Below are 12,410 nucleotides of genomic sequence, written 5' to 3' on the forward strand. Positions count from 1 at the left end.
TGTGTCTCAGTGTTTGCATCGACTTATACGCGGATAGGGAAACTGGACGATAATATGGCAAGCCAGCTAGGAGTCCAAACAAATAGTTACGATCAGCCGGCGTCAGCGATCATCCGGAACATCGCTACCTCAAGACGTACAGGCCCACAAGGTAAGATTTTAAACCTTGGTCTGTCTTGATATTCCTGTGTGTCAGAAACTGTCCCCTTGTTTAATCGCTTTCTATTCTAAGGACTCCTCGAACGGTAATCAGTTCAGTTGAGAAACAGTTTCGTAAACACGCTGACAAACAGGGGTTCAAGTCCCCTGGGCTTTGATTGGGCTTTGACTGGCGTGCAAATGCCCTGGGCTTTGACTGGCGTGCAAATGCCCTGGGCTTTGACTGGCGTGCAAATGCCCTTGGTTTAATTGAGGTTCGGGTCAATTATGTTTGATTAGGGTTAGGGTCAATTATGTTTGATTAGGGTTAGGGTCCCCTAGGGTTTAATTGGGATTAGAGTTCTCTGACATACAGAGTTCGAGTCCCTGTGAGAAAGAGGTTAAAGCCCCTAGTGGCAAAATTTGAACCTCTACATGTCTTTGTTCTGGGGGGCAAGAGTGTGGCTTGGACTGCAGCATCGTGTGTTATGCTGCAAGGTTTCTTTCATCACGAGGGTATGGCTGGTCTTTCTTTCCTTCGCGGCCTTGTCTGGTACTGGGGTGGCATTCTTTAGTCCAGTTTGCACCAAGGTGAGGAGGTTACAGTGATCTTTTTGTGTGCCGTGCCAGGTGCTGTGGGGTTCGCGGAGCTTTGGGAATCTTGGACCAATGCTTGTGTTTTCTTTTTCCTGTGCTGTGGTGGTTGATTGGGAGTCTGTGGACGAGACTCATTTTTGTCAGACTCTGGTGTGGATCATTTGGGGGCCCCTGCTCCATCTTTTTCGCTCGTTTGTCATTTCATGGATCATCACCGGGTGAACTGGGTGGAGTGGGGGGTTCTCAAATGTGCGCATTTTTCCCCCGTATTAAAGTGAGAAGATGTTGTTTGACTAGAGGCTCTTCAAAACAAAAAAACGAGAAATGCTGAAGTTAAAGGTTGTTCTAATACTTGGGGCAAAAACAGGAAGTTTAAATCTAAATTGTGCCATGCTATTTTGGTTTGTTAAAATCCTGGTTCAGAAAATCCTTTTAAGTATCTGTTTTCTTTGTTTGAATTAGGATCTCAATGAATATGTTTTCTGGGCTATGCAATGGGGCAGACTTTGTTTTTACATTGAAATTATATAACATTATATCCTTTTTAAAATGATCAAACTTGTAACAAAGAAAATTTACAGCTCAGGAACAGGCCAGGCTGTTCAGCCTTCCAAGCCTGAGCTGATCTGAATCCACTGTCAAAACCTATCGCACAATTCCTAAGCATCTGTATCCCTCTGCTCCCCACCCGCTCATGCATCTGTCCTCATACTCATGCACCTTAAATGAATCTACCATGCCTGCCTCTACTACCTCTGCTAGCATCGCGCTCCAGGCACCTACCATCCTGTGTAAAGTACTTGCTGCGTGTATCCCCCTTAAACTTATCACCTCTCACCTTGAATGCGTGAGCTCTGGTTATTGAATCCCTCACCCTGGGAAAAAGCTTACCTTTATCCATCCTGTCTATACCTTTCATGATTTTGTAGACCTCAGGCAGGTCCCCCCGAACCTCCTTTTTTCTAATGAAAACAATCCTAACCTACTCAACCTCTCTTCATACCAGGCAACATCCTTGTAAACCTTCTCTGCACCCTTTCCAAAGCGCCCACATCCTTTTGGTAATGGGGCGACTAGAACTGTACACAGTATTCTAAATGCAGCCAAACCAGTCTTGTACAATGTTAACATGGTCTGCCAGCTCTTACACCCAATACCCCTTCTGATGAAGGCAAGCATACCATATGTTCTTGAATACTCTATCCACCTGTGCAGCCACCGTCAGGGTTCAATGGACCTGAACTCCCAGGTCTCTCTGCTGATCCAACTGTTTCCCAGGCTCTTCCATTTACAGTATAGTTTGCTCCAGAAGTAGACTTTCCAAAATGTATTTCCTCACATTTGCCTGGATTGAACTCCATCTGATACTTCTCTGCCCAACTCTCCAGTCTATCTATACTCTCATGTATTCTTTGACAATCCCCTATGCTTTCTGCTACGTCAATCTTCGTGTAATCTGCAAACTTACTAATCAGACCACCAATGCCCTCTTCCAGATCATCTTCCAATCACAAACAACTGGATGTAGGTTTGCTTGCTGAGCTGGAAGGTTCATTTTCAGACACCATACTTGGTAACATCTTCAGTGAGCCTCTGGAAGAAGCACTGCTGATGTTTCCTGCTTTCTATTTATGTTTGGGTTTCTTTGGGTTGGTGATGTCATTTCCTATGGAGATGTTGTTTCCTGTTCTTCTTCTCAGGGGGTGGTAAATGGGGTCCAAATCAATGTGTTTGTTGATAGAGTTCCGATTGGAATGCCATGCTTCTAGGAATTCTCGTGCATGTCTCTGTTTAGCTTGTCCTAGGATGGATGTGTTGTCCTAGTCAAAGTGGTGTCCTTCCTTATCTGTACGTAAGAATACTAGTGAGAGTGGGTCATGTCATTTTTTGACTAGTTGACGTTCATGTATCCTGGTGGCTAGTTTTCTGCCTGTTTGTCCAATGTCGTCCTTGTTACAGTCCTTGTATGGTATTTTGTAAATGACATTAGTTTTGCTTGTTATCTGTATAGGGTCTTTCAAGTTCATTAGCAGCTGTTTTAGTGTATTGGTGAGTTTGTGGGTACCATGATGCCAAGGGGTCGGAGTAGTCTGGCAGTCATTTCCAAGATGTCTTTGATGGAGGCAAGAGTGGCTAGGCTAGCAGAAAAGACTATCCAGAAATCCTAGCCACCGTGCAAGAACTGTAACAAACACTACATTGGACAAATAGGCAGAAAACTAGCTACCAGGATACATGAACACCAACTAGCCAAAATATGACATGACTCTAGATTGGATTTTAGATTAGATTACATTAGTGTGGAAACAGGGGCCCTTCGGCCCAACAAGTCCACACTGACCCGCCGAAGCGTAACCCACACAGACCCCTATATTTACCCCTTACCTAACACTACGGGCAATTTAGCATGGCCAATTCACCTGACCTGCACATCTTTGGACTGTGGGAGGAAACCGGAGCACCCGGAGGAAACACACGCAGACACGTGGAGAACGTGCAAACTCCACACAGTCAGTCGCCTGAGGCGGGAATTGAACCCAGGTCTCTAGCGCTGTGAGGCAGCAGTGCTAACCACTGTGCCACCGTGCCGCCCACCGTGAGACCCTGTCTCACTTATATCCTTACATACAGATAAGGAAGGACACCACTTTGACTTGGACAACACATTCATTCTAGGACAAGCCAAACAGAGACACTCAAGAATTCCTAGAAGCATGGCATTCCAACAGGAACTTTTCGTCCGAAGGCTCACTGAAGATGTTACCTAGTATTACAGACGAAACGTCTGTAAATGAACTTTCCAGGTCAGTGAGCAAACATACATCCAGAACCTCAACCTGAGCTACAAATCTTCTCAAAACAACAGTGGCCCCAGCACTGATCCCTATGGAACACTACTGGTCACCTTTCTCCATTTTGAGAAACTCCCTTCAACTACTACTGTCTCCTATTGCTCAACCAGTTCTTTGTCCACCTAGCTAGAACACTCTGCACACCATGTGACTTCACTTTCTCCATTAGTTTACCACGGGGAACCTTATCAAACGCCTTACTAAAGTACATGTATATGGCATCAATAGCCCTTCCTTCATCTATCACCTTGGTCACTTCTTCAAACAACTCTATTAAGTTACAACTCTATTACAATCTCCCCTGCACAAAATCATGTTGACTATCACTGATAAGCCCATTCCTTTCCAAATATAAATACATTTTATCCCTCAGTACCTTTGCCAGGAACTTCCCACCACTGACGTCAGGCTCACTGGTCTGTACTTACCTGGAATATCCCTACGACTCTTCTTGTACGGGGAAAACAACATGACCAACCCCCCAATCCTCCAGCACCTCACCTGTGTGTAAGGATGCTACAAAGTTATCTGTCAGGGCCTCAGCTATTTCCTCTCTCGCCTCCCCCAGCAACCTGGGACAGATCCCATCTGGTCCTAGGGATTTGTCCACCTTAATATCCTTCAACCTACCTAACACATCTGCCCTGCTTATGTCATTGTGATCCAGAGTAAACAAACTTCTGTCTCTAATCCCAACATTCATCATGTCCCTCTCCTCAGTAAACACTGACGCAAAGTTATCGTTGAGAATCTCACCCTTAAAACAAACTGAGAGCCTTGAACCCCTGACTTGGTTGAAATTCTACAATACCTGTTTAAAATAAAAAGTTGGATTAATGGTCATGCTTTAGCCAGATGAGAGTATTGTATTAAAATATCTTAGCTGCTGTATTTTTAAACGCAGGGTGCTCACTAAAAGAAGAGTGCATTTTGAGTTTGATGTTTTGTTAAGGTTTTAGAGAATATTAGAACTTGAAACTGTTTCAGCTCTGCTAATTATTATTAAGACTTCATTGGCCCCCTTCATATTGCAAACTCAAAGAATGTTGATCTCTACCAAATTTGCCACTGTAATTCCAACTGTTTCATTTTGGCAGTTTCATTTGGAGAACATGTTTTAAAATATTCTACATTTGTTTCCCACGACTATTTGAGATTTAAATCTGAACTGAAACTGCCTCTTCAATTGTAAAAGCACATCAAACTTTTTGTTGTTTTCTTGCTGTTCCAGATTTTTGAAATACTTTTTGTGACGTCTTTCTCATTAACCAAGTATTAATTTGTTAAAGGAAAATTTTTGAATACCCTCAATGGGGTCCCCTGAGGGATTTGATTTTAGGATCATTGACTGTTGTTCATAATTGACTGAATTGTTTAGGCAGTACAATTTAGATATTTATGGATTGCATAAAACTTGATAATGTCATAAATAGTGAACAGAGTAACAGACTTCAAGTTAACTGAGAATGTTGATATAGGCAGACACAATTTAGTGTCGTTTAATGTGTGACTGTCTTCATACTGATAATCACCTTTGTAAGAGGGAATGAGAGGGGAAATACAAAGATACTTTCAGCAGCTAACATCTTTTCTCTAATTTCTCCATTCATAGGTAAAACATGCCATTGGACCACCACCAACTCCTCCACAACCTGATGCCCCAGATTCAATCAGCTTCCCAGTCATGAGCACGAAAAGTGAAGAAGCTAACAACAGTGAAGAGGAAGTCTATATACCTTTTGTCAATGGCCTTCCTATAGACCTTAAACCACATGAGCTTTACCTTGTCTTTCGATCATTTAAGGGATATGAAGGTTCACTGATCAAGCTAAAATCACAACAGCCTGTTGGTTTTGTTACATTTAACAGCAGAGCGGGAGCTGAAGCAGCAAAGAATGCAGGGTTCACCTAGCCTGTTGCACTCAGATGTGCTGGTATCCTCCATCTGAAGCATCTCCGGAAGGATGGAAGTCTTGTCAGTTTTGTTAAGTATTTGACTGCCCTTTTCTAAGAAATCAGATTTCTCCACGGAATGGTGCAGAAGGACAGACTGGATTTTGTTTTCAGGTTGGACTTTACTGAAGGCGATCTTGGATAACTGGCTCATTTCCACTCAAGTTGGAGGGGATGAAGTGGTCATTAAGGACTATGAATTTAAGAACTTTACTAGTGAATCTTTTCCACATGGGAGGATCCTAGAAATTCTATTTACTGCACAGATTGGTAATTTTGTTGTTATACGGATTGTATGCTGTGTCAATAACTTGCTTAAACACTGGCTGTCAATGTCTTATGAAAGCTGGTAGTGCCATCTAGGTGGTTATCATGAAATGATAAAAGGAGGGAATGAGAAAGTGTATAAGGTATGAGCAGGTAGGGAAGGAGTTCAGTTTTGGGTTGTGTAACAAAGGTTCAGCTAGCATGACTTTGCCAGATAAGAACGTGCAGTAAACAATGAGGTGCTGGAGGCAAGGGTAGTGGGTTAACAAAGTGAAAAGCACCCTTTGACAAAGGGTCAGTTAGACTTGAAACGTCAGCTCTTTTCTCTCCTTACAGATGCTGCCAGACCTTCTGAGATTTTCCAGCGTTTTCTCTTTTGGACCCATTATGTAATGTCAGTTAACAAGGTTAGGAACATCCATTGTATAATGCCAGATGGCTTAATCGTTACTGTTGATGCTCGCTAATTCTAACAGTCACCCAATGAATATAGATGTTGCCTTTTTTGAATGCTGCTGAGAGTGACTATATAATTCATTAAGAAACTGCTATTCCAGAGAAGACTGTGAACTGATGTCTCTGTGCACATGGACAATTGTTCCCTCTCCCTCCAGGGCCCAGAATAAAGATGATGGAGCTAAAGCCATACTGTGTCTCTAAGTGTTTGCTTCAACTGATATAGGGAAATGGGACGACACCACTACCAACACCAGCATCCTGATTAACCTAAACTCTGATTAGCAACCCCCACTTAGAAGTAAGCAGTCTGTGTCTTTGCCTTCTTTAAATACATTTTGTCAGCTAAGTTGATTACTATTAACCTATCATTCCCTTTGTATGCAAAGTATAAAGCAGAACTAACCTAAGCAAGATACAAAATACTAAATGGAAAACAAAATTCGACATTGGTCCCAGTGAATTGAGAACTATTGACAGATTAATCACTTAAATATAAGCAAGATTGGTGGATATTTCTACAAATGACTTTACATGACTTATGAAGTGAGTGTTGTTAACCAGCTGTACACAGGCACTCTATTTTCAGTCTTACCTTCATGGTGTAACTCACTAGATTATTCCAGTTGCAGAGAGAAAATTCCCGAAGCTGTGAAAACCTGTATGTTTAAAAACAAATGCAGATAAAATCAGCTATAACAGTACAACTTACCACGGAGACTGACTCCTTCATTTTGAAAGCCAGCAACTTAGTTCAACAGAAATGATTCACTTTCCCTGAAGTCTAAGAATAAATGCATGCAAATCTCAACCTGAAAATAATTTAAGCAGTTCTTTCTTTGCTACCGGGAATAATTGTCTTTTCACTTCACACCAGCTATAACCCTTAAATGGGGGGCCGAGAGGTTCAGGGGAATTACTGAGAGAAAAGAAAACAGGGCCGGGACAACAGAGTGCAGTCCAAATGCTTAAACAAGACAAGATGGTTTTCATGGAAGGGAAGAGAGGCTTAGACCACAGTTCCTTGAAAGTAACTTCACCCACAACCGTGATACCATATCCTACCCCAAACCAAGTCCAATTGAACCATCACCCATACAATGACATACAGTAGTTCTCAATCTTGCAAAATCTCAAATGTCAGAGCCCTAAATTCAAATCCTTCTGTGGTTTCACTCATTATCTCACCACTACATAACACTAAGACAGTAGAGATCTTCCAACTGTGGTTTCCTCTCCCTCACTTCCTTCGTTTCACCAATGGCCACATTGTTAACTATCTGGATTTTAAACTCGAAGACTGTTTCTAAACCGAGCCACCTTTAAAATGTTCTTCAATACCAAAAATCCATCAGCTGCCCCAACATCTCTTAATGTGGCTTGGTGTCAAGTTTTGTTTGGTAATGCTACCATGAAGTTCCTCAGGTCGTTTTACAATATTAATTGTAAAACCATAAGACCATCTGGTATTGGAACAGAATTAGGCAATTCCACCAATCGAGTCAGCTCCACCATTCAATCGTAGCTGATGCTTCCCAAATCCATTCTCCTTTCTCCACATAACCCTTGATCACCTTACGCTCTCTGTCTTAAATACACTCAATGACTTGGCCTCCACAGCCCTTTCAGCAATGAGTTCCACAGATTCATCACCCTCTGGCTGAATAAATTCGTCATCATCTCAGTTCTAAACAGTCGTCCCTTCATTACTGAGCTGTGCCCTCAAGTCCTAATCTCTCCTACTAGTGGAAACATCTTCTCAATGGCCACTCCATCCAGGGCTCTCACTATTCTGTAAGTTTAAATCAGATCCCTACTCATCCTTCTGAACTCCATCAAGTCCAGACACAGAGTCCTCAATTGCTACTCATATGTCAAGCCCTTCATCCCCAAGACGATTTTTATGAGCCTCCTCTGCTCTCCCTCCAATGCCAGCACATTCTTTCTTAGAAGCTGGGCCCAAAACAGCTCACAATATTCCAAATGCAGTCTGACCAGAGCCTTGCACACCCTCAGCATATATCTCTACTCTTATATTCTAGCCCTCTTGGAATGAATGCTAACTCCCAATTGAACCTACATGTTAACTTGAAGAAAATCCAGAACAAGGAATCTCAAGTCCCTTTGTTCTTCAAATTTCCGAGGTCTTTCCCCATTTAGAAATTATCTACACCTTTATTCTTTCTACCAAAGTGCATAACCTCACATTTTCCAATATTGTATTCAATCTATGCCCAGTATCCTAGCCTATTCATATCATTCTGCAGCCTCCCCGGTTCCTCAACCCGAACTTGTCCCTCCACTTAGCTTTGTGTCAAACTGAGCAACAAAGCCTCAGTTCCTTCGCCCAGATGATTAAAGAATGACATAAACAGCTGTGGTCCCAACACTAACTCCTGCAGAACTCCACTAGTCACTTGCTGCCATACTGAAAAAATCCCCTTATCCCTTCCTCTATCTTCTGCCAGTCAGCAAATCCTCTATCTGTGCCAGGAACTTGTCCTTAACACCATGGACTCATTTTCTAACAGCCTCCTGTGCTGCACCTTGTCAAAGTCCTTCTGGAAATCTAAATGGATCACATCAATTAGTTTCCCTTTGTCTAACTTGCTTGTTCCCTCCTCAAAGAATTCTAACAGATTTGTCAACATGACCTCCCCATGACAAAGCCACGCTGACTCAGATCTATTTTACCATGCACTTCCAAGTACTCCATAAGGCATGGTGGCACAGTGGTTAGCACTGCTGCCTCACAGCACCAGAGACCCGGGTTCAATTCCAGCCTTGGGTGACTGTCTGTTTGGAGTTTGCACATTCTATCGCGTCTGCGTGGGTTTCCTCTGGGTGCTCCAGTTTCCTCCCACAGTCCAAAGATGTGCAGGTTAGGTGAATTGGCCATGCTAAATTGCCCGTAGTGTTAGGTGAAGGAGTAAATGTAGGGGAATGGGTCTGGGTGGGTTGCTCTTCAGAGGGTCAGTGTGGACTGGTTGGGCTGAAGGGCCTGTTTCCATACTGTAAGTAATCTAATAATATCGTCCTTAATAATCATTTGGAGATGCCGGTGTTGGACTGGGTTGTACAAAGTTAAAAATCACACAACACCAGATTATAGTCCAACAGGTTTATTTGGAAGCACTAGGTTTTGGAGCGCTGCTCCTTCATCAGGTGGTTCTGGAGTAACCACAACCACCTGATGAAAGAGCAGCACTCCGAAAGTCACTGCTTCCAAATAAACCTGTTGGACTAAAACCCGGTGTTGTGCGATTTTTAACTTTATATCCTTAATAATGGACTCTAAAATTTTACAAGTTACTACGGTCAACTTAAGGAGCCTATAATTTCCTTTCTTCTGCCTCCCTTTCTTCTTAAACAGGATTATTACATTAGCATTTTTCAGTTCTCTGGCACCCTCCCTAACCGCAGTGATTCCTGCAAGATCACCAACAATGCCTCCACAATCTCCTCAGCTATCTCTGGTCTGCGTGATTTAACCATCTTCAGACTTTTCAGCTTGCCCAGATTGCCACCCACCTCTGCCCCTGACTCTTGAGGTTCTTCCATTGTGAAAACTGATGCAAAGTACCTATTCCGTTCCTCTACCATTTCTTTGTTCCCCACTACTACTTCTCCAGCCTCATTTTCTAACACTCAAGTCCATTCTTCCCTCTCTCTTACCTTTTAGACATCTAAATACACTCTTGCAATCTTCTTCTTCATCATAAATAGCTTACTATCATATTTCATTTTACTGCACTATTTGCTTTTTCAGTTATCCTCTGCTAGTTTTTAAAAGGCTTCCCATTAATATTCACATTGCATGCTTTTCTTTTATGCTGTCTCTGCCTGTCCTCATCAGATACAATTCCCTTATCCTCCCCTTAACATGTTCCTTCTTCCTTGGGATATGTAATGTAACTTTTTTATCATTTGCTGTTCCAACAGTTGGCCCCATAAGATACCACACATTGGCCCCACTACTTACACTCCCATTCCCTCATTTCGACTGCCAAATGAGAAAAGACTGGATTGACTGGGCTTGTACTCGTTGGAATTTAGAAAAATGAGGGGTGGGGAGGGGAATCTTATACAAACGTATAACATCCTGATGGCACTGAACAGACTAAATGCAGGAAGAATATTCCCAATGTTGGGAAAGTCAAGAACTAGGGATCACAGTCTAAGAATAGGGGGTAAGCCAATCAGGACTGGGATGAGGAAGAATTCCTTCACTTGGAGAGTTGTGAACCTGTGGATTTCTCTACCATAGGAAGCTGTTGGGGCCAGTTCATTAGATATACTCAAGAGGAAACTGGATATGGCACTTGCAGCTAAAGGGATCAAGGGGTGAGGGTATGGAGAGAAAAGCAGGAAGAGGATACTGAAATTGCATAACCAGCCATGACCATATTGAATAGTAGTACAGGCTTGAACAGCCAGATGGCCTATTCCTGCACTTATTTTATATGTTCTATGTTTCTCCACACCCACCATGAGCAACATGGTTTCTTCAGCAATCAGACCTATACAAACCGGTTGTCTTTCAGCCAGTTGAGGGTGTTTTGGATTTTTCTCTGAACTGGCGGCACCAATTTCTTTCCAGATTCCACCCAGCAATAGGAGATTGTGACTTTCTGCCAGAGTTTGGGGTTGGCAGCAGCTCCATACCACAGATGACATACACGGGCCATCCTGTTTAAAAACAAGAGAAAGCTTGGACAGGTCAATTCAAACAAGCACACAAATGCAAGAGCTGAGTTGAGTGGAAAGCTATATCAAAATTATATGGACCAGATCTAACCATAATCCGGTCTTATTAGCCATGGCTCGCAGTTCTATCTGGAAGCCTGAATCCTTCACAGTCTTTACAAAAGGGGAAACCATTTAACAAAAATCTTTATACAGTGTCAGCTACTCCCATCTCACCACCTTTGCAGTTTGCAGGAGGTCACATTTCAACAAGAAAGAAATCCTCTTTATCACACACACCTACAGAGAAATGGCACAGCGCCATTCGATGACACTATATAATGGAAGATATGAACCAAGACTTCAATTGGAAGCTGTTGACCCCATCGGTCTAGGGCTTCTGGCTTCTCAGGCTCCAGATCTGAATCAGTTTGCTTATGCTGGCCTGCCAAGCCCACGGAGCTGGCCTCCTTCAACCCTGCATTTTTCAGGAGCCCCTTGTTTTTGTGGGAGCTGCGTTGTGTGTTTAACTTGCAGCTGCTTTTCTTCCCTGCTAGTTTCCTTGGCCTCTTCTGCATCCCGTTTTCATTAGAAATGATCAGGAGCATGTCGTTGTCAGTATCATGGATTGTATAGTCCCTGGTGTTCCACTTTGCTGTTCGCCGCACTTTCCTCACTGGCTTCGAAGTCACTCGGACACGTGACCGGCTCTGGCTTTCCACACTCCCTTCCCTCTTCCGGGAAGGGGTAGGCCTAGAGGTGTGGGGAGTTGAAGAGCCTTCCATCTCGGTATCCCCTCAGTCCTCCTCATGAAATTCTTCAGCTGCACAAGTCCTTATTCAATGGTAAAGAGGAATGTCTCAGCGTCACTAGAACAAGAAAAATAAAATCACTACAGTCACAATTACCAAAACAATATCACATATGGATGGAGGAAAAACGGTATTGAGGACTGGAGTTCAGATGGAAGGATATCTTACTGCAGCTATACAGGGCCTTAGTGAGACCACAGCTGGAGTACTGTATGCAGTTTTGCTCTTCCTAAGAGAGAATACATTCACCATACAGGGAGTCATGGAGGTTCATGAAGCTCATACTAGGGACAGCTGGTGGGGAGGAGGGTTTGCTTCTATTGGGACTGTAGTCATCAGAGGAGACCTGATTAAAACATATAAAATTTTAACAGGGTTGAACATACTAAATGCAAGGAGGATGTTTTCCCTGGTTGGGAAAGACAAAGAAAAACTTCCTCACTCAAAGGACAATTAATTAACTACGGATGCCAAGCTACTGAATATGTTCAGGAAAAAGAAAGACTATTTTTTAAATATTAAAGGCAAACATATATGAAATTTCACAAACAGGCAGCCAAATAATATAAATTGCAAGCAAAGACTCGCTGTGCCTGTTGTGCTGTTATTTGTTAGTAGCTGGACATTGACACATTGCTATTATAGAGTT

At 42.8% G+C, this 12,410-nt stretch overlaps 1 protein-coding gene across 3 annotated transcripts in view; it reads right to left on the bottom strand.

The window, feature by feature from the left end:
- The window catches only part of fbxl6 (F-box and leucine-rich repeat protein 6), a 52,380-nt gene that overhangs the window by 38,570 nt on the left and 1,400 nt on the right, over nt 1-12,410 (bottom strand). For 2 of the 3 annotated variants that reach the window (XM_043690915.1, XM_043690916.1), the window contains exons 2-4: nt 11,250-11,818; nt 10,794-10,952; nt 6,859-6,922 (exon numbers count right to left, since the gene is read on the bottom strand). In XM_043690915.1, coding sequence (XP_043546850.1) covers nt 6,859-6,922; nt 10,794-10,952; nt 11,250-11,734 — 708 coding nt within the window. In that variant the 5' untranslated portion in view covers nt 11,735-11,818. Of the gene's footprint in view, nt 1-6,858; nt 6,923-10,793; nt 10,953-11,249; nt 11,819-11,929; nt 12,326-12,410 lie in introns of those variants that run through there. The other variant, XM_043690918.1, reaches the window with a different exon arrangement.

The sequence above is a fragment of the Chiloscyllium plagiosum genome, chromosome 5 (genome assembly GCF_004010195.1).
Source record: "Chiloscyllium plagiosum isolate BGI_BamShark_2017 chromosome 5, ASM401019v2, whole genome shotgun sequence".
NCBI lineage: Eukaryota > Metazoa > Chordata > Chondrichthyes > Orectolobiformes > Hemiscylliidae > Chiloscyllium > Chiloscyllium plagiosum.